Source organism: Hipposideros armiger, unplaced genomic scaffold (assembly GCF_001890085.2).
Source record: "Hipposideros armiger isolate ML-2016 unplaced genomic scaffold, ASM189008v1 scaffold_386, whole genome shotgun sequence".
Classification (NCBI taxonomy): Eukaryota; Metazoa; Chordata; class Mammalia; order Chiroptera; family Hipposideridae; genus Hipposideros; species Hipposideros armiger.
Genome location: NW_017731736.1, coordinates 850,334 through 873,649, shown reverse-complemented (window position 1 = coordinate 873,649; position 23,316 = coordinate 850,334). Strand labels below are relative to the sequence as shown.

The 23,316-nt window shown below is 37.4% G+C and overlaps 1 protein-coding gene across 1 annotated transcript in view; it reads left to right on the top strand.

The window, feature by feature from the left end:
- RUFY3 (RUN and FYVE domain containing 3) overlaps positions 1-21,498 on the top strand; it is a 79,810-nt gene extending 58,312 nt beyond the window's left edge. Inside the window, exons 8-18 of the mRNA XM_019663196.1 lie at positions 441-510; positions 3,831-3,923; positions 5,308-5,391; positions 7,117-7,284; positions 7,830-7,927; positions 12,085-12,204; positions 13,485-13,584; positions 15,303-15,367; positions 17,957-17,984; positions 18,733-18,801; positions 20,049-21,498. Coding sequence (XP_019518741.1) covers positions 441-510; positions 3,831-3,923; positions 5,308-5,391; positions 7,117-7,284; positions 7,830-7,927; positions 12,085-12,204; positions 13,485-13,584; positions 15,303-15,367; positions 17,957-17,984; positions 18,733-18,801; positions 20,049-20,192 — 1,039 coding nt within the window. The 3' untranslated portion in view covers positions 20,193-21,498. The remainder of the gene's footprint in view (positions 1-440; positions 511-3,830; positions 3,924-5,307; positions 5,392-7,116; positions 7,285-7,829; positions 7,928-12,084; positions 12,205-13,484; positions 13,585-15,302; positions 15,368-17,956; positions 17,985-18,732; positions 18,802-20,048) is intronic.
- Positions 21,499-23,316: the final 1,818 nt, after the last annotated feature.

Here is a 23,316-nt window from a genome sequence, read left to right as displayed (position 1 = left end):
TTGAGCCAAACTGACAAAATATTTCAGGGTACAAGATCTCAAATGCCCCTCAGATTCTTTATCTGTAAATGAGCCTTAATGCATAAGTTGTTGAAAGGAGTAAATGAAATAATGCCAAGTAAAATCATTTAGAAGGGTGCTTTGTGTATGGCAAGCACTTAATTCATGTAGTCTATCATTATTATATAGATAAACCTTAAAGTTTACTGTGTATTTGCTCTTTTATTTCATTCAACAAATGCTTATGAAATACATACTTCAGTGCCAGTGATGTATGGTTAAGACACACGGCATCTTGTAAGTTGTCTTAGAGCTTGCAAGTCTATCAAAAAGTGTGGATGTTACAGTGAATGGTAAGTGTGATGGGTGTTTAAAAGGAAAGTACAGGATATTGTTCTGTTTCTCAAAAGAGACCATTATGTTTTTTCTTCTCTTGATAGTGCTACTGTAAACAACCTTCAGGCAAAAGTGGATGCATTAGAAAAATCCAACACTAAACTGACAGAGGAAGTAAGTGTCCTGGAAATTCTTTGATTTACTTAAAGAATTTAGCAATGGGTATTAGTGGAAAATAATTTCGCTGGAAGCTTGGAAGTAAAGGACTTGACTTTTCAGATAATTTTACTATAGGGTGTATAACTCCTTGTTGTGACTAAGAATGGCTAGCTGTCTTATCTCAGGGTTTATCCAGATGGACTGTACAGGCATAGAACCCAGGCTGATCAAATATCTTGCTTTCTCTTGGATGAATGTTTTATCTGGGCTAGCCTAGAGTTAATTTCTAGCATGTAGCATGATAATCATCACTTACTCACTCAACAAACATTTTAGGTACTACTTATATACTAGAGCTAGACAAAGATTTATATATGCCAGGAATTGATTTATGTGTGCCAGATTGGCAAGCTCCTCACCTTCAGGGGCCTTATGTTCTTCTTAGGGTGGTGGGTAGATAAGATAAAGAACTCTGGTCGGAAGACCGGTAATCCCTGCTTACATGACATGCCAGCTTACATATCATGTGCTGCTGAGCAAGTAAATCACTTGACCTCCAAAGGCCCAGTTCCCTCACTAGCAAATGAGGGTGTTTATACTTCCTCTTTTCAGCCTCACAATTACTCTGAAGATTAGATAAGAATATTTATGTGACAACTCTTAGAAAAGTCCCTAAAATAAGAAGAGAAAAATAACTTCATGTTTCACTTCTGATTAATATATTTTTACTAACCTATTAAAGACTAAGGTACTTATATTTTTTCTTCAATGGCATTAGATGTTTCTATGAAAAACCTTGAATAAAATTTTCCAAGTGGCCAAGACTTTATCATCTTTATTTCTAACTATTTTGTTACATATGTTGGGAAAATTTTGGTTTAAATAAAACCAAGTAAAAGCATGAGGCAGGCAACGTTATTTAATCATTTCTTTAGAATAAACATTTTTTTTTAATTAATTTTTTTTTTAAGATTTTTATTGGGGAATTGGGGGATGGGAACAGCGCTGGGGAATTGGGGGAAGGGGAACAGACAAGTTGCTGTCCTTTTGTTCTTCAGTCTAGTTGTGGAGGACGTTGCTTCACTGGCCCAAGTTGGCACCATCATTGCGCTCTTCCCCGGGTGAGGCAGATCAGTCGCCGGCTTCTGGACGGCCGCTCACAGTAGCTGCTGGCCACTCACGCTGGCTGCTGGCTACACATGGTAGCCCATGGCAGCCCACTGCAGCAGGGGCTGCAGCCTACGCCATCGCCAGTGACTCACGGCAGCCCAGCTCCAGGTTGAGCTGTTGTTCAGCATCTTAGCTGTAGAGGGCAGTGTCACTGGCCCTCATATGTGGGACCTGAACCGGGGACCTCTGGTGTCCCAAGCCAGCTCTTAACCAACGCGCCACTCAGCGGGCCCAACATTTTCATTTTTATATCTTTAAAACTCTTTCCTTATTACTCAGGTCTGTGGACTTAATTTTTGGATGTAGATTCTTAAATTATATTAAAACTTTATGGATATGACCCTTAGACTTTGATCCCATAGACTTTCAAAATAGTCTGCACAGAATATGTACTGTGATTCCGCTGCTGTTATATTGAGGCAATGTGGCATAGTTCTCTAGAACTAGACTACTTAAGTTCATGTCCTAGGTCTGGCTTTCTTGCTAGCTTTCTAACCCTGGGCCAATTGCTTAAGCCTCTCTTCCTTGGTTTATATTCTGTAAAATGAGGATGATAAAACAATAAGATTTTTATGCAAATTAAATGATTTAATACATAAAGGCTTAGACCAGTGCCTGACACATCGCAAGCACTCAATAAATATAGTTGTTCATTAATAAATCACAAGTCTTGTCCTTCTGACCTAGATTTATGTCACTAATGCTATTTATTCATTCATTGACTTATTTATTTTACCAGTAAGACCTATTTTCTTGAAACTTTGAACTTTTAGAGATAAGTAAGCATTGTATGTAGGCTTTATGAAGAGCAGATAAGGCAAATGAGATCTGCGTTTTCTCATTTCCATCTATTTTGGATTTAAGAGGACCAGTTTAAAAAGAAAACAAAATAGACCTTTTGTCCTCCTGAGTTCTGAAACAATATAAAAGAAGAATTAAGCAGATGAAGATATATAAATATCCACTTTATTTTTGGTAAAGCTGATTTAGAAAGCCTACTTGAATCTACAGTCATTGTTTCCTAACACTTCCCTGATGTTGAAATCTTGGAAGCTGTCTGCGGGTGCACTCGGGATCAAGAGAGCTGACCCACTTGCCCAGAGTTACTTCTTTACACATTAGTAGGTCCATGGAGCAGAGAGAAAAATGGGTTTCCAGACTGCCTCCAGGAAGCATGATTGAGCCCCAGATCCACATTAGAACAGGAACCAAGCACAACCAATGAGAGTGTGGAGATAATTAAAAGGAATCCTAGCCCAGCTGAGAGGAGCCCACTCAGTTCCCAGACTCTTTCAGGCACCTTTGTGTTCTTTGTGGGGGATAGAGGTCAGTAGGTACAGAGGTCAGTAGGTACAAAGGTAAAGTGTTTCCACTTTACTTTTCCCTCCTGTGAAATGGGTAGATAGGCATTTTTCCTTAGCAGTATTCTGCTAATAACGTCTCTTATCTTTTTAGGTGCTGAAGTGAAAACTCTCTTCAGTGCTTAATCGCACCTTTTAGAGTGAGAACTCAGAGGAATTCATTTCTTTACTTTTAAAAATCATCTATAAGGGCCGGCCAAGTGGCTCAGTTGGTTAAGAGCTCGCTCAAGAGTTTGAGCTCTGAGCAACAGCGGTTCGAGTCCCGGCCCAAGCTGAGCAGCTGCTGAGCTACCAAGAGGTGGCAGGATGGCTCAGCTAAAAAAAAAAAAAAAATCATCTATAAAATGTCTTATAGAGAGTTCATAAGATGGGTCCCAAGGCATGAGGTGACCTCTTAAACATTTTAGAAATAGGTATCATAACTAAATATAATTATAAAAGTTATCCATGAAGATACCCTCGAGGTAAAAGATCTTAACATTTTGGTACTGAAAAAAAGCTTACACAAAAAGCAGCAAAAGGAGATAATTTTTTATTTTTATCTAACCTTTCAAAATATTCCTCCTAAGTTCCCTATAAGGACATTTTAGGAGGTTATATTGGGTTGTAGGAAAAGTCATGACGTATATTTTCTATGTTTTCTGTTGCAAAAATGTGTAATGACTTTTCCGATAACTAATAGATAGCTTTCTTTCCTTTTAAGAATATCTAACCCTGAAAATCATGTCCTAGCAGATCATTAATTATCTTATCCTGTGTTAGTAAAAGAAAGATCAAAGATTATTTTTCTAATTTTATCAACAGCTTGCAGTCGCAAACAACAGGATTATTACCTTGCAAGAAGAAATGGAACGAGTTAAAGAAGAAAGCTCCTACATGTTGGAATCCAATCGAAAGGTTAATTTTACTGGATTTCTAAAATACTCCTAGAGAGCATGTCAGTGTGTAGCAGTGAAGGGAACCTCCAGAGGACTATATGGAAGCAGCAAGTGTTCGCATGTGTCAAACAGACTGTTTTTACTTAGACACACCCCATGCAAAACTGAGAATGAACAGTGAAGGTTATGGGAGGGTGGCGCCCCTTCTACAGATGCTTCTTCGCTTCAGCACAGTCTACATCTGTTTAGAGACTTCAAGAAAAGGTCTACTTCAGTTTCTTGTTTTTATGTACTAATGGTTTGTACTGTATTTAAGTGTTATATATGTTATATTAAATATACCATGATTTTAGATCATGTTACTGTTTTGTAAGACTTATTTATCTGCTAACCACTGGAAAACAGTTACTATATGAATGAATTTTCTAGATAACTTAATCCCTTAGAGTCCCTTAAAGTACCAAACTTTCTATATATGACTAAACAGATATTTTACAAACATTTTATGTATTGCACAATTCTAAGCCTTCTTAAGTAGAGGATATAATTTAACACCTTTAGCCCTTTATGATGACTGAAGATCATAATTATCAACATTGGCAATTCTGTACTGAATTATAATGGTGCTACTTTAGAGGGCTATTGAAATTGATAGAACTTCTAGCATCTATACTTAAATATTCCGAGATGGCTGTGGGTTTGGGTTTTTGGTGTGTGTGTATGTTTTGTTTTGTTTTTGTGGGTTTTTCCCCCTTTATGATTTCACTGGCATCTCTTACTCTTACTGCTGTTAGTATTGCTATCTCTAGAAAGGTCTCCCCATTCCCTTTTATCCTCATGCCTCTAACCTACTGTGACTTAAGAATCCAGATAGCCAGTTATAAAAATTGTCCCTGAAGACTAAGCAACTAGGCTGTGAGTGGAGACTAATAGTTTTCTATGAGTGACACGTTTGACTTTAATGCATGGACTTTGTAAAAAGAACTGTGACCACTCAGAAGAATTTTCTGATGACCTTATTTTTAGCTGTGATCTCTGTGGATAGTTGGAGGCCCCAGATGGAAGATCTCTGGAGAAGGAATACATCACCATTCGAGTCTTTGACCCAAATCATAGTTGACAGTGGATGCTATTTTGTTTTTAGAGACTGATTTTTTAAGAGTTTTACCACTTGGTTTGGTAAACTATCTTAGGACTTTAAACAAAATGGCAAGAAATCTCCAAAACTTCAGCTTAAGAATTTTTAATTTACTAAACCTCTTTAATTTCTTTGTTGTGTTCATTCACTGTTATGCCTGCTTAGGTATGATCATTTTTCCTTAATAAATAGCAGTGCTGGTGTCAGCTAACTGTATAGGTTCTTTTACTATTTAAGTATGTACTATTTTATTTATCTTTTCAAGGGTCCTAAGCAAGACAGAACTTCAGAAGGGCAAGCACTAAGTGAAGCAAGAAAGCATTTAAAGGAGGAGACACAATTACGACTGGTAAACTTTGCTTACTGCCTGATAGTGCAGGAACTCATAATAGTCTACTTAGAGGTTTTATCTTACAGACCAAGATCAGGAATATCAGTAGTGGTCCGACAAGTTTTTATGAACCCTATAAAACCGTTTCTCACTCTTATTAACCCCATGTTCCCTATAATGCTTTCTTAGTCCATTTTCTGAGTATTCTCAACAACCAATAGGATCTTTTTAAAATTTTATTAAATTTATTGGGGTGACATTGGTTAATAAAATTATATAGGTTTCAAGTGTACAGTTCTATAACACATCATCTCTATATTGCTGTCACCACCCAGAGTCAAATCTTTATTTTTGAGATTTTATAGTTTGTATTATAAAAGCATTAGATATATGGAAACTACTTTTGAACCCTGCGATCCTCCGTCCCACCTCAGTCCTCACTCCTGCACAGATTTCGATATGTCTCCTTGGAGGTGGCGGCTCCTCTTCTCCTTACTAAGAATCATTAATGTAGAATTGTACCTTTTACCTTTAGCTGTTATTTCCAAATTTATTCTTGTTCTTATACATAGAGAAATATATCATTAGTATTAGTCTTAAGATATTTTTTAATTAAAAAAAATACATATATGTAAGAATGTATAATAAGGAATAATATTCCTATAATAGATTTTATCCAAGTATTAGTATATTAATATACCCCTGGTATTAGTGTATTAACTCTTCCTGCAATTTAGATAGGATCCTCCCAATAGTGTCTCTAAGAATAGGGAGAAGCTTGAAAATAAGGGGTGACCTGATTAGTATTAAAAATTATCACAAATTAATAGTGTATACAACTGAATTTCAGGTTTTCTGAGAAAACAATATTATTGTAACATCCTTGAAATAATTATCATTTTCCTCCTGTGTTTGTGAATTACATCTCCAAATACTTTCTATTAGGAAGGTCCTACAAATAATATATGTTAGGAGTATTAAGAAGCATTCTGACTGATTTTCTGTCATGCTAACTATATTTCAGAGGAGTGCCTCAGTTAAGTGGCACGTGACAAAAATCTTACACAGAATTTCCCACATCTTTGCAACACAATAAGATAAAGGTTTATTTAAAAAGGAAAGAAACCAAGAAAGTAGGTGTGCCCTGGACATAGCCTGAATGCAGCAGAGCCTCAGGTCTTTGTATTTTTCATCATCCAAATAATGTCGCAGTAATAATAGTTGAAACAAAAAGGGGTTTCATGTGATGTGGACATAAAAATTCCGTTAGCCATATTGACCATTCCCAGTAATTGAGATGTTACCCTGGAGACCCAAGTATCTTTCAGGTTCCTTGGGCTCTTGAATATATCAACAACATTCATATTGAAAAGAATTGCAACTGCTTCGTTTTGTATTGGCTACTGTAACACTTTATATATATTTCTATAATAGGACATGACATCAACTGTCTGTCATAATATGTAATGAAGTGCCTTAGGTATGTGCATATTTTAGACATATTAAATAGCACTATCTTTGGCCTACCAAGCTTTTCAGATTTTTAAATTATTGAGTAAATGTTGTTGTAATTATTCTAATATTGTTCTTGTTGTTAATTCTTCTGTATTGAATAATAGATTATAGCTATTTTGCCAGAATATCCAGACCTGAGAGTTTGGTCGACCTTTTCCTGTGGAATTTTATAGATGGCGCTTAGATGAGGAAAGAGAGAGTAAGCAGTTTATTTACCTTTGCGGGCAGGATGTTGAAAAAGAGCTGGAGCTCCAGATCAGCATGAGACAGGAGATGGAGATGGCTATGAAGATGCTGGAGAAGGATGTCTGTGAGAAGCAGGACGCCCTGGTGTGTCTGCGGCAGCAGCTGGACGACCTCAGGGCTCTCAAGCATGAGCTTGCCTTTAAGCTGCAGGTGAGGAGAAAGGAGGAAGAGGCTCGTGGTGCTAAACCCCAGGGCTTCCCTCTGCCCCTCTTTCTTCTAAGTCACACTCTAAATACAAGAGGCCCTAGAGAATCGTATCTCATTAGGAGGCTCTCCACCAATAAGCCACTTTAGGAATCAGACCGTCACAGGATCTTGTGTTGCTATTCTGGAAAGCCGTGGCCATTTTTTAGATTATAATGGGGTAAGGGGGTCTCTTTTATCCTATAAGTTCATTTCTGCTCTCCAGCCTAACGTGCCAACTGAGCTGTATCTCCCATTAGCTTTTATACTGTAATATGATAAATGGATGAACTTTCCCTGATGTTGATTTTTGTGACAAAGCTGCTTGTAACAATACTAACTTTAAACATTCCTTTTTGTTTTTTCTCCACCTGAGAATTACCTAATATACAAATATAAGAGCATTTCTATTGTTCTATTTCCCACTTACCATTAGGTTCAAAAGGCATGTGTCATTTATTTCGGGATTTTATGTTATATATACATCATCCATAATTTTTTTTTCATACCAGAGTTCAGACTTAGGAATAAAACAGAAAAGTGAACTAAACAGTCGCTTGGAAGAGAAGACTAATCAGATGGCTGCTACCATTAAACAACTTGAACAAAGGTAAAGTGCTGTTTCTTTAGTGAAACACTTTGGTACTTCAATGCTGGATGTGAAGAGAATGTATGCTTTTGGCAAATAGAATACCTGAAACTCTTCCAGCCTAACCTCAGGCACGTGGGAAGGGAGAAAGCCGGTAAAAGTCTTCTAAGATGTTACTGAAAACGTTTTTAAGAAACAGCAGCTTTTTGTAACTGTTTTGAACAGCACAACTCTAACCCTCTCTCTTAATCCCATTTCAGTGGCATGTGTTAGGGGAGGGGCACTTAACAAGTGTGAAAGAACTTTTTTTTTTTTTTTTAGCTGAGCCATCCTGCCACCTGTTGGCAGCTCAGTTCGGGACTTGAACTGCTGTTGGCTCAGAGCTCGCACTCTTGAGCGAGCTCTTAATCAACTGAGCCACTCGGCCAGCCCTGAAAGAACTTTTAAATATGTTTGTGATGCTGTGATTTTATTATTAATCACTAAAGTGTGAGGTGATGTAGGGGTATTGAGGGCCCTTCTAATAACTAACCCCTTTTTCTCCTCTCTCCCATTTTCCTTTACTCTCTACTTTGTCTTTAACAGTTCTATAGCTTCCACTGTCACCTCCCGCCCACAACTCTTAAATTTGTCTGTCTCCAACTCTGTCCGTCTGGAGACCAGTCCTGTGTTTTCATCCTCTCACCAGCTACTTCCCACCAGAACCTACAGTTCACAAAGTACATCCTCTCCCTATGCTACTCTTATGAATCCCTTTTGGTCTGAAACCACCATTTCTTCCTAGTAACTTAGCTGCCAAGAGAAATGGCTGAGACTTAAAGCTCTAATGAGCCACAGCACCCACAGTTATTCAGTGTTGCTTGCCAGTGTTGCCACCTTTAACACCCACTGAGCACCCTTTTTGCCCTTGAGGAAAACTAAAGTACTTCCTGGTCCCTGGACACGCTTCCCATTTTTCCCTTCCATGTCTTTCCTAATAGTTCCACCAATTAGAAATGCTCTTCTTTTTCCCACTCCCTTGTTCTAAAGGTACATTTTTTACATTCAAGCTCAAATGCCACCTACCCAAACTTCCTCTACTACTTCTTCCCAGCTAAAAATAATCTGCCAGTCTGCCCTTGTTGGAATTCCTATGGCCTCATATCCGTACCCATCCATACTGCTTATAGCACCTCTCACTTTCTGCCTTCCCTTAGCCCTTGATATACGAGTATGTATCTTACCTTCTGATGAGAGTGTGAGCTCCTTGCGGTTAGCTCACCGTGCCTTCAATGTACAAAGCATTCATTTAGTAGATGCATGAATGAATGGATGAATGGCAACTTATTTAGGAGGGCCCTGTTAAATTAATGTTAACTCAACAGTTATTTGCAAATTAATAAATAAGTTTGAAACTTCTCGTTTGGCTGATTTTAAATAAAAAGCTATTGGTCTATCCAGGAAGTTAATCTTAGCGCTTGCTTATAAGCAGATATGTGTTTATGATTCAACAAATCAGTTTTAGGATTCATAACTTGTGTTTTTAAAATGTTATATTAAATTATTTTTCAGTGCATTTTTGAGTTGGTATTTAATGCAGACAGAACTATAATGACTTCATCTCTTCAAGTATTAAGCTGACTTATTGTCTTGCTATTTTTCTCTTTCCTGTTTATCCATTTTCTCATTCCCCTTTCACTCCATTTTTATTTTTATTTTATTAATTTAGTGAAAAAGATTTGGTGAAACAGGCAAAGACCTTAAATAGTGCAGCAAATAAATTGATCCCAAAACATCATTAGGCATTTTGCAATTGGTCACCTCACAAGTTTGATACCACAACTTAATTGTAAAAGTTAGAAATCTGAAAGTTATTACATTTAGGCTCTGATTTATATAAACTGTCACCAAAAATTGACTTTGAATTTGTTGGACTTTAAAAAAAGAAAAGCAGTTTAATATGTAGGATGTGTTTTTTCTTCTTTTTTATTTTGTCCCCAGAGTTAGAAAATTTAGTATAAGTTCTTAATTAAATGCCAAATAAACTTCACAAAATTACTTCTGAGTTGACCAATAAATAAATACTCCATTTTTAAAAAGCCTAGGGAATTGAAGCTTTGTACATATGTTATTGATGCCTTTACAACCCAGTCCCTGACAATAACAGATTCTAGGTGCATTGTCTATATCAGCAAGCCTGTTCTGCCATAGCGATGTGATGAACTAGAGGTGACTACCATATGGACGTGGACTCTTCTAAAGTAGTTCTGTGTCTCTTAGTCCATGACCCTTTTTCACTTTTCTTATATAGGTTTAATCCCCAAGTCAGGATAATACTTAGTATTTCACTACAGTTCTGTTCTCAATAACCAAGACTGCTTGCAACTTTTTTGCCTTAGTGACTTTGGGGGTGGGAAAACAGCATCCTTACATTTCTTTAAAGTACATAGAGATAGTTAGTGTAGGTAACTTATAATAACATAGTAATGTGGAAGCTTGGGAAAACCCTCCTAATGTTTGTCATCTTCTACCTCTGCCATTTTCCTGCAATTCCACTTCCTATTTAGGTAGTTCGGAGAGAACAATTTTAATGAAAATAGTCCTCTCCTATAAAAAATATAGAGTACACATTTAAAAATTTATCCTGCTTTTCCTTTTGAAATACAGATGACCAGGTATAGACATGAGTGATTGTTTCCTGCCTGTCATTCCTTGCTAGAAACATTTTCTTAAGAGTTTCTGTTACTTTTTGTTTAGATGGGGGTTTGCGAAAATTTCTAGGAAGCTAACAATCTAATTATTAGAAAACCATTTCAGAGTAGGAAATAGATAAATGATAAACTTATATTCTTTATTATTATTTAGCCTAAAAATAAAGATTCCCCATAGATATCTGCAAACAATAATTATCAGGGCGTTTTTCTCTAAGTGACCACAGATCTAACCCTTTCTAGGCTTTACATTGTAAATAATCGTATATGACTTGGATGTTTTTTTAATGACTTTTGATTTGGAGGTATAGGTTTTACATAAGCCTTCGTTCCTTCAAAAGGTTGTGGCAAATTTTTTTTCTCTTTTTTCTCATTCTGATATGATTTACAGCATTTCAGCTGTTTAGATGGGAACAAAGATAATCCCTTTGCTTCCAGCTCCTGAAACCCTTTACCTTCTTGGAAAAACAAGAACTAAAAGCATATATGCTTCTATAGGTCTTTGCAGACTTGAAACAAAGTCAAGTCAAAGAGCACATGACCAACCTCATGGAAGATCCTATGCTCTCAACTTATTTTACTTCTTATAATTTTGCACCTGTTCTTATCTTCATCAACCTTTTGAGAGGAGTTGCCTTTCTATGAGCATTTAGAAGGGGTGCTCAAACAGCAAAATAAAACATTTTAAAAACTACACATAGCATGCTTCGAAATTCTGTTACATAGAGCCCCAGATGTTTCACCTGTTAGGACATGCTTCTTTATAGGTGCAAAGTTGCAGGATATATGGAAGAAGACAGTCATTAGAATCTTCCAGAAAATATGGTCAGGAATCTTTCGCAGGCCTGGTGCTGAATTGTTTGCCCACTGAGTCACACACCACTTGGTAGGAACAGAAAGGAAACAGATGGCCAAACTCTGACAAAGCTTCTCCTTATACAATAACCTGAAGCCTGGGTAAGGGTTAATATATAATGTCCAGTGATTTAATACAATTTGTGGTTTAGGGGAAGGACCAAGAAAATGTTCTAATTCCACATATAAGAAGGTAGTCGCCCACTTGCAAGTTCCAGTTATGTGTATAAAACAGAAATATAAAGTACCAAACCAATTAGGAAATAAAAACAAACAAAAAAAAGTGGATTTAACTTTAATTACTGTGTGCTTGAGATTGGCTTTGGATATGGATTTTCTAAAAAGTGATGTTTTGTTGTTTATCATCTAATGGCTGTAAACTGTAGTACTAGAATAAAAAAAAATGGAAAATCACTTTTCCTCTGCCTGGTTCACCTTCATCTTGCTTTTCTTTAGACTTTGTTTCTTCTCCATCTTCCTTAATTTCTTCCCTTTGTCCTGAAAAGGTTTTTTTCCTCTCTCTGTCTCTCCATGCCTTCTTCGTTGGGTTGTTTTATTTTGTGTTGTAGACTTGGTCTTCCTCCCCACCATGGCTTTTGTTTTTTATCACAAGTTCATGTGGCTCACATCCAGATTGCGCCAGGCTGAGCGAGGCCGCCAGTCTGCTGAGTTGGACAACCGGCTCTTCAAGCAGGACTTTGGAGACAAGATCAACACTCTGCAGCTGGAAATGGAGGCACTCACCAGGCAGCGGTGAAGAGCGGGAGGCCAACCAGGGGGTTATGGGGAGTTCTAAGGCTAAACAGCGAGAGGAGGGGGTCCCATGATCCAGCCATCTGTCTGTCCAGTGTCCTTTCTCTAGAATTAGAATTCAGAAATTTTCATATACATTCCCATTCCCAAAATCTTGTCAGCATTCTTTGCAATCTAAAAATTATGAAGTTAGAACCCAAGGCCCCAGATGAATAGGAAGGAGTAAGAGAATTAAGAGCCATTATAACACTAATAATAGTATTTCCTTCTTAATGTGTACCAAATACTTGACTAAGCACTTCACATGCATTCTCTTAACATCTTCGCAACAATCCTATTAGCAGGTGATCTTATCACTCCCATTTTCAGATGAAGTTAAAACTGAGAGGGATTAAATCTATCCAAATTCACACAACTAAGCTAATAAGTAGCAACACTAATTTAAAAACCTCTCACTGACTTCAAGCCCTTAACCCCTTTTCTGTATTGTCTCTCAAATGAGCCTTGATTCTGTGCTAAAGCCACTGACAAACAAATAGGACTTTGTTGTTGGATATAAAAGCACATAGCTACTAAGGACCCTAGTGGAGTGGGCGAGGGTGTAACTGGGGATTGAATACATAACTATAGAGAGAGAGACCAGCTAATTAACATGAAATGAGACTACAGTGTCAGTGCTTTCGTACTGTATCTTGCTAAAAATATGTAAATACTGTCTTTCAGTTATAGTAAATCCCACTACATGTCATTCAGTTGTCCACAACTCTTCATTAAGAGTTAATATTTTATTTTTACTTTTTTTAATAATTTTTCAGTTTTTCAATTACAGTTGACATACAATATTATGTTAGTTTTAGGTGTATAACACAATGATTAGACATTTAAATAACTTACGAAGTAATCACCCTGATAAGTCTAGTACCCATCTGACACCACACATAGGTACTACAATATTATTGACTGTATCATTAAGTTATTATTACATATTGATATTCAGAATGATGACCTTCAGAGACTGGAGGATCCTAAAGTACATGCTTAACCTAAGAAAGATTTTAAGATGTTGTGTGTATTTTAAACATGTTGTATGTATTTTAGTGTCACTGGTTTTATTATGTTGTATTTTAGTACTTTAAAACCTGGTTGTGTGTGTGTGTGTATAAATTTTTTATTAATCAAGTATTAAAATTTAATTATTGAACTTTAAGGGCTTGATACTTTTTAGAGAATATGAGTACACAATGCAAATGTTTATCCTTTTCATCTCCCACCTATCCCAGGAACCAGCTTGAGTTAGAACTAAAACAGGAAAGAGAAAGAAGATTACAAAACAACAGGAGCATCCCCGGAAAGGGTTCCCAGAAGCCAGAACCGCAAAGGGTAATAATTGTTATTCCCGTGTTCATTTACTTAACTACCTTGCTGAGCTGGACAGTTTCCTCTCATGGAGCACAGGCCATTGCTACGGCCTGGAGTGTGTGGCTAGCAGGCTAGAGCTGGAGTGAGCATGAAAGCCTGATTCTTAGTGTACCACTAGGTTGCTGCCTCTAACTTGATGTCCTTTGGAAAAGGGGAATACTAACCACAATTTCCAGTGGCCTTATCCCTTTTAATTTTTTAAGATGATTTTGGTTTCTTAACAAAAATATGTGTCTCTTGGACTTCTGCTGGCTAACATTTTTAATAATGTGCTATAGTAATTCCACTCCAACCCTGAACTCTCGGCCAAAAGAATTGTCGTAAATGTGAATTTGCTTCTGTACGCTTTTTTCAAAATCATGAGGATTTTGTTTGAGCACTCTCAAGGTACTTCTCTTGGGAAAATCATTAAAAGAGGGAACTAGGCTTGGGGAAGGGAAACTAATGTAGACTGGCAGGGAGGGAACTAAAGTTGGATAAGATCCTCTCAACCTAGAAAACAGAAGCCCCCATCTTTTCCAATAATAAAATCAGAAAAGCATGAAATACTTTTTCTGTCAAAGACAAACACAAGGAAAAAATTACCTTCTTTGTATATTTATATATAACAAAGCAAGTTAAATTTAAGCTTATTTAAAATTTCTAGAGAATGAGCTGCTAATTTACTGGAGAGTAAAAAGGAATGATAAAAGGAAGTTTATTATGTAGTACTCATTACTACCAATGTAGTGTGCAAAGTAACACTTCTCTATATAGCATGCTGTCTTTATTATTTTAGTTCAGCAACCATAAAATATACATATAAAGGCTTATAGAGATTTACTAAAATCTTGGCCTATCTTATCTTGCTTTTCCGTTGAAGCCTTACGTTTCTCCATCTTGAATTTCCCTGCAGTAGGTTTCCAGCAGGGTAAATATTGCATTGCCCTCTCTTCCTTGATACTTGAGTAGTCTGAGAACATGCATTCTCCTTTTGGAGGCTGATAGCCAGCAGTTCGAAGCAGGCAGCAGTGTGTGTGTGCCACACAAAGAATTTGTCCCTAGAAGCTGCCCAGACAGGGCTTAAGAGCATTGGTAGAAATGCAGTTTGGGCCTTTATATTGGTCTTTCAGAGTAGAAAACTCCTTGAGTTGTACAGGCTGTAGAAGTTGTCGTGACATTGAGGCATCTACTTGACTGAGTGCCCAGGGGATTACACTGTCTGCTGGATATGGCCATGCTTGGTTTGACCAGTTTTCCAGAGCTCAGCTGGCAGGGCAGAGAGCAGCAGGTAGAATACACATACACATACACACACACGTGTGTGTGTGTGTGTGTGTGTGTGTGTGTGTGTGTGTGTGTGTGTGTGTTTATTTTTCTTCTAAGAAGTAACTGATACCTTAGTTCACTTTGCAAGTAAATAGGATACATTCTGAATTTCATTTGAATCTCAAGAATTAAAGAAGATGTTTACTGTGAAAGCCATTTGTTACAAACTCTATCAGAATAATTTGTTTAGAAACTGCTTGGAGCAAAGAATAAGGACAAATATCTTGAAAGTTAAATTTCTTCCCTAATAAAAAAGCTGCTTTGCTTTATACCCAAGCTACACAATACAGGGGGGAAAAAAGTCTGCAATGTCGTCATTGTTTACCATTCTGAATAATTAATAAATTGGGCTGTTTTCTTTCTTTTGGCAGGATGAGAAGCACAAAACTCAAGAGGAAAATGTTAAACTAAAAAAGCCCCTGGAAGAAAGCCACAGGTGTTTGTCAATAAAGTATTAACTAAGATATGAAGTTATTTTGGGGTGATGGGAAACAGGGAGCTTTTGGTATACATTGGCAGTGACAAAAGACTCAACACTGACTTGTAATATTAATATTCCAGAAAGACATTTTGAAGGGGAAGTGAGTAAAAAATAAACCAAATAAATATTGTAACATTAAACCAAACCCATATAGACCAATTCAGGAAAAAAAAAAAAGGTGATCAAGCTCTTCTCTGACTCTTTCCTGGTTAATGCCCAAATTCAAATTATCACCTAAAGATTATTTCTGATTTGCTGGATTGGTATCACGAGAGAATGAAGCACAAGTCATAGCTTTTCCTAGGTTCTTAAATGTACTTGAGTATGACTTGTTTCCACCTACATGTTAAGCTAAAGGCAGAAATTCAAAATAAATTCAAAAATAATTTGAAACATTTATGTTTCAAATAAATCCTCTAATTTCTCTAATGTCCTTTCTCTTAAGGGTCTCAAACAGATTGGTTTTATTCCTTTTTCTTAATTCTTCATCAGATTTGCTCACTGTGAAGAGCACAGGATTGTTTCCAGCAAATTGACTTTCACCAATTATGTTAGCAGGTAGAAATATAACAAAGTATTACATAGTGCCACTAGAAAAGCGAAGGAGGTTCAACTATTTAACATTCTGGAAAGGGCAAAACCATGGAGACAGTGGTGGTCAGAGGTTGGGGGTATGGATGAATGAATAGGCGGAGCACAGAGGATTGTTTAGGACAGTGAAAATACTCTAATACTATAGTGGTAGATACATGTCATTATACATTTGTCCACACACATGGAATGTACCAACCAAGAGTGAACTCTGAGGTGAGCTATGGACTCTAGGTAATTACGATGTGTCAGTGTAGGTTCATCAGTTGTAACACATGAACCACTCTGGTGCTGAATATCGAATATGGATGGACTGTATGGGAAATTCTGCTCAATTCTGTACTTTCTGCTCAATTTTGCTGTGAATCTAAAACTGCTCTAAAAATTGAAGTCTATTATACCAACCAAACAAACAAAAAAAAAAAGGTTAGTAACAAGGAAAGATACGTACAGGGGTTTTTCAGAGAACTATACAGTGTATATTTCTGGCATCTGTCCCTGTCTAGGCTTTGGTGCCTTCAGAAGGTGGTTGTGTCATCTAGAACAAAAGTAGCTGTTGGAAAATACAAATCACACAGTGCAGTAGTAGGCTGATTATGAAGATACCTACCCTACACAGCCCTTCCTCACCTCCAAGGCCAGAATGATTCCAAAGCCTTTAAATTTACTCCCAAAGAGCATGGTCTGATCCAGGACCAACCTTAAACTACAGTCCGTCTAACACATCAGGCCAGCATGGACCACAGGAGGGAACTAGAAAGGCTATGAAATGAACCAGGACTTAAAAGTGCCTTTCAGAGCCAGCCTTGTTCCAGACTAATCAAGTCATTTACAATCAGGAGCGTCTTACATGCCAGGCTGTGACTTAGGCTCTGGGAATAGACGACAATACTACCTTAATATCTGTATTGTGTTCTGCAGCTTGAAAATTTGTCTCCTTACAAATTTAATTACAAATTTAATTTTCCTGACAAAAATTTAATCATCTATTCCTACTTTGTGAGGAAACTTGAGAGCACAGAGGCTAGCTGGCACACCGAAGCTGCCTTGACTCACCCTGTCTTCTCTTTTTAAGTCCCTTGTCTCTGCACTACGTAATAGCTGCTTCCAGGGCCAATGGTGGCCAGAACTGCAGTCCTAAGACATACCAGGCTTCCTGAGATTGTTGTCCAAGGAAAAACCAAAAACCTGATCACACTGCCACTCAAAAGAGAATTGGCCCGCCGAGTGGCTCAGTTGGTTAAGAGCTCACTCAAGAGTTTGAGCTCTGACCAACAATGGTTTGAGTCCCGGCCTGAGCTGAGCTGCTGAGCTGCCAACAGGTGGTGGCAGGATGGCTCAGCTAATAAAAAATAAAGTAAATAAAAGAGAATTGGAACCACTGTAGAACTCTAGTACATTTTCCCTAGAACCGAAAGTGGACTTGGCTTTCCTCTTAAGTTGTATTTCAAACTGAGAAAATCAGGTTAGCTCAGCTGGGTCTCCTGAAGAAATACTTCAACCTGAGTGGGTACTCATCTGACAGTCTCATTTCCCTTTCCCTGACTAATGGGCTAAAGTTCACATTTTAACTATTTGGGGGAGAGGGACTCATCCATGACATAATGAATAGATTCCTATAATATCAGATAGGGAAAAAAAGCTGTTAAAACATGGCACATGGCAGTGGCCATTGGAGAAAGGTTGGGAAAAATAAATGCTATTTTCTTGGTAGTAAAAAGGAAACATAAAATATAACTCCAAATCAATTTTTAAACAGGAACCATAATGTAGGTCAAGGATCAGATTCTAGCAATAGATTTAACAACCAAACTTTCCTCACCTTGGAGGTCAAGATTAGTGATTATATTGGTCCCCAAAACAAAAAAAAGCCATGTTATTCCTGTTTTGTGTGCTTTAGAAGTGATACAAATGGAAATATAATAAATTGCTGTTTTTAATTTTCCATTCTAGGCTGCAGCCTCACCCTATGGATGAACAGGTAATTGAATCTCCCATCCTAAAGCATCTTGTATAAATTATGAAGTTGGCTGTACCATGCCTGGCTGTAAACAAGGCAGCATGGGAGGGAGATGAACGCACACAGGCCTCTGTCCTGTCCTAACAATGTCCTGAACAAGCATTTATTTGCCTGAAACTCTCACAGGGAGTAGCACAGCTTTGAGCAATTTAATAAGTAAACTACAATTCTCACTTCTTTGAAATTCTCTTTCACATACTATGAGCCCTATAAAATGGAGAGAAAAAAAATACTTCTTGATCACTTAGAAATAAGCAAACATAAATGGTTGTGAAATACTTTGCAGATAAATAGTATATGAGAACCCCATGAGAAAGATGATTAATGCTATTATGTGTGTCACCCTGTCGTTTATTAAGATATAAAATTAAGTCTGCTTTCCATTCTCCATAGTAGAGTAAGACAAGAGGGATGGGCTTTTAAAAAATAAACAAAAAGCTTTTACCTTACACTTATATACTTGAATTTTCTTTTTATAAATAAAATCACGTTACTTCGTTATGAAAATTAAAAGAGCTCCAAGGTGAATGATAGTATTATTAGAGTTGTATTAAGGTGGTAGGACTATACTCGTATATAATTTTGTTTGTTTAGTTTCCAGATAGTATGTAATGTGGCTATATAATTTTTGTCACTAAAAAATGCATATTCTGGAAGTATAAGTATTTCTAGGGCTAAGGGAAACTAACCAGCTCGCTGTATTGTTTAGGATCGGCAGCTGCTTTCTGAGAAGCCACAGACGTGTCAGCTATGCCAGGAAGACAGCAGCCTGACAAAGGTGATGGTGAGGAGACTTGAACCCCTTTCAATAATAGGGACTTGCTGTGTAGAATGCAGGGTGGGGAGAAAAGCAAAAGGAGCAAGCATTTATTGTATATCTGTTTTGTTTTTTTGTAAGTCATGTCGGTAAATCCCTGTTGACATAAATATAAACAAGTAAAATAATTTAAAACAAATAAATGTAAGTTTATAAATAAATATTTATTGAGTGCCTACTTTGTGGAATGTGCTATTCCATGTGCTGAGAAAGAATGAACAAAAGTGAAGACCAAATCCCTGTTCTTGTGAAGCTTGTGTCCTTTGTGCTGTCAGATGAGAACCCTGGGCTCAGAGATGTTAAGTACATTTCACAAAGTTACTCAGGTCATAAGTGGCAGAGCCCAGATGCAACTTGACTTTGGCTCCAAAGTCTGCACTCCTTTCAGTACTCCCTGCTGCTTAGAACAGATAAGACAGGTTGGGGGGGAGGGGGGAGTGTCATGCAAAGTGCCTCAGTATGTCAGGAAAATTCCTCCCTGCCTTTCAAATATAAGTGACACCCTACCTCCACCGCACCCTCAGGAAGATGAATTGTTTGGGAGAAAGTGTCATTATTCATAGGGGAAGTTCTTCACAACCTTGATGTAGGGGCTCTTGGAGCTGTGTGTGCACAGCCTTACAGTGACACTGCCATAATGACCCACGTGCCATCCAACTGCTTGGCCTCTAAAGGTTCAAACTGCTTAATAAAGAGACTAATTTCCCTGCACACAGGATGCAGGAAGCTGTGCTGTTGCTGCACTAGTGTCCCAAAGGACATGCTTATAGAACATCAGCGTTAAGCACATCGGTGTATCAGGGATTGTACTTTCTGTTCATGCTCAGCAAATGATTGAATCTTAGGCTTGCTACCCAGTCCATTGCTAGGTCTCTGCCTGCCTTATTTGGAGTATGCTTAGGTACTTGTAAACTAATTCCAGAATTAGCCCACCTAAGTGAATATAGTGAATGAAAGTATGTCTTCCAAAGAATTTGTGTATTATCTGTTCTTATTCTGTGACACTGCTTCTCTTTATTTAGATCTAGGAACTAGACTGTAAACTGCTTTGTACAGTGTGTGTTTGGTCAGATACTTCCTGGCACATAGCAGACATTCTGTCAATACTTGGTTAGGTTTGAACGTTTCCAGTATTTGGCCTTTTACAACCCATGCATCCATATGCCTGGCTCTTCAATTCCCCACCTAACCTCCTTTTCTTTTTGTAGAATATGTGTAAGAACTGCAAAGGAACCTTCTGTAACGCCTGTTCAACAAATGAACTGCCTCTTCCTTCAAGTATCAAGCCTGAGCGAGTTTGCAATCCCTGTCACAAGCATCTGATGAAACAGTATTCCAGCAGCCCATCGTAAGACTGGAGGCCAAGACCTGGACCAGAATGTCTCTGCCTATGTTAGATGGCAGGATCCTCTGGAGCCCAGACCTTAGCAGCAAGTCAAGAGTTTTTAGGAATGATTTAAATAAACCAGGTCCAGGGAGAAAAGGCAGTGGTTGGGGGTACTGGAAATTTTGCTCGTTTTCCCTAATGAACTGTATGAATAAAAATGACTCAGTTGAGCCTCTCTCTTCTAAATCTAAACAGCCCCACTTTGAAGGATTTATTTTATAGCATGTCTTTGGAAGGGCTACTCATGTTTATGAATAGTGATAACACTGGGGTAGATACAATAGGAGGGTCCATAGATAAGAATAAAAAGGAAAACGATCATTTCCTCTATTACATTTGCAGATTCAAAGGGGAATGATAAATGTTAACTGAGATCAAAATAACAGATGTTACGTATTTCCCCAGGTGCTGCTAGACATAAACATTGTTTCCTCTTCACCCAGCTAACTACCTCTTGTTTAAAGCATCTCCACCAAACTGTGAACCCAAACTCAGGGAAAAATTAAAGAGTAATATAAATTCTGAATGTACTTAAAGCAATATTGTAATATATTATAGTTTCAGGACCAGAATTTTCTGGTCTGGACTTACAAGTGTTTCCATTATCAGAACAAGGAGGAGGAACATTAGCTTTTTCCACTTAATGACTTCTAAAGTGAGCATCTGCCCTTTTCAGAGTCTCCTACTATGAAACAAGGAAACTCTCTTCCCCAGTCCCTCCCTCCTCCAAGTCATAATGGAAATTGTTAAGAATTTTAAAGATAGGGTTTGACTTTTGAGAATAGGAAGTATTGAAAGCAAGCTAAGTCTGGTGTAAAGTAAAATTAAATTTGTCCATGACTGGGAACAATTAGCTCAGAATATTTATTAAATTCTTTCTTGAATAAGGGATCCCTTATTCTGAGCCAAGAATTAGCACTGGTAGACAGAATCTTAGAAATTATGACACTCAAAAATCTTATAGTAACAGTTCTTTGGTGGAAAAGAAGAAAGTGCATTCAGCGTGGGAAGGAAAGATGGTATATGCTGTTCTGATGATGTTACGTGTGTCTAGATTGTTTGATTCCAATTAAGACCTCAGGAGATAAGATTCTGTAACTGGTTTAGAATTCTGGGGTGGAAACATCCTGGAACCTCGGTATTTAATAAATTCTGGCTCCTGAAAAGGGTTATAGCCTGGGAAAGGGTTATTTCAGAAGTCTGGCCTGTTACTTGGTAAAGCTAAGTTTTGAGAGTATTAAGGAAAAATAAAATCTGATAATTCTAGCTTAGTTTGTTGTTGTTTTATTTTCCCTTTAAATGTTTATTTTCTGTGATTCTCCATTTTCCTTATTTTTGGCTACTTACATATGCCAGCAGTATTTTAGATGCTACAGATAATCTGGGGAATTTAGGAATTATCCTAAATGAGCAAAAGTTATAATTAGTTTTGAATTAAATAGAAAAGAGGCAGCTCTGTTCATGGACTATAAGGTGGAATAAGTAATTAGCTATTTGAGATTTTATTTTGAATTGCACATATGCTACAAGGTCTGACACTTAAGTTTACAAATTTGTTGCAGTGATGTTGCTAACCTTTTTTGATATCAGAGGAATTACTCATTATGAATTTGTACCAACTGGACAAATAGTTAACCAAGTTTACTATTTGGAAGTGCTGAAAAGGTTGCGTGAAAAAGTTACACGATCTGAACTTTTCGCCAACAATTCATGGCTCTTGCATCACGATAATGCACCAGCTCACACAGCACCGTCTGTGAGGCAGTTTTTAGCCAGTGACAAATAACTGTATTGGAATACCTTCCCTACTTACCTGATCTGGCCCCCAATGACTTCTTTCTTTACCCAAAGATAAAGGAAATACTGAAGACATTTTGATGATATTCAGGACATCAAGGGTAATTTGACAGCTCTGATGGCCATTCCAGAGAAAAAATTCCAAAGTTGCTTTGAAGGGTGAACTAGGCGCTCGCATTGGAGCATAGCTTCCCAAGGGGAGTACTTCAAAGGTGACCATTGTGATGTTCAGCAATCAGATATGTAGCACTTTTTCTAGGATAAGTTCGCAAACTTAATTGTCCAACCTCGTATTTAATCTTTTCTTTTTGAAACAAAGCTCCAAAAATCTGTTGTTAGTAGAGCTGCCCATGAAAACAAGAGGACCAAGTCGTGAATACTTAATGTTAGGCCTATTTTCCTTAAAAATTGTGCTTTCCACCATTTACAATAGCATCAACAAGAATAACATATTTAAGAATAAACTTAACCAAAGATACAGAAGACTTGTACACTGAAAACTACAAAACAACTAAAAGAAATTAAAGATACCAATAAATGGAAAGATACCTCGTTTTCACAAATTGGAATACTTGATATTAAGCTGTCGATGTAATCTCTAGCAAAAAATCCCAATATTTTTTTGCAGAAATGGAAGGATCCTTCCTACTATTCATGTGAAATCTTAAGGGGCCCCCAAATAGCCAGAACAATCTTGAAAAAAAACAAAATTGGAGTTCTCCCATTTCTTGACTTGAAAACTTTCTACAAAGCTACAGTGATCAAAACAGTATGGTACTGGCATGAAGACAGACACAGAGACTAATGGACTAGAACAGAGAGCCTAGAAATAAACCCTCACATATATGGTCAAATGATGTTTGGCCAGGGTGCTAAGGCCATTCAATGGGGAAAGAACAGTCTTTTCAACAAATGAGGCTGGGAATATTGGATATCCACATGTAAAAAAAAAATGAAGTTTGACCTTTATACCATAGACAAAAATTAACTCCAAATGGATCAAAAATCTGAACATAAGCGCTAGAACTATAAAACTCTTAGAAGAAAACATAAAGGTTTATGGCATTGGATTTGGCAATGTTTTCTTGGATAAGATCAAACGCTAAGGCAACAAAAAAGATCAGCTGGACTTTATCAAAATTAAAAACTTTTGTGGAGAGATTGGAACCCCTGTGCACTTTGGTGGTAATGTAAAGTAACATACCCACTGTGGAAAACAGTATGGTAGTTCCTAAAGAAATTAAATATCGAATTACCATATAATACAGCAATTCCATTTCTGGATGTACACC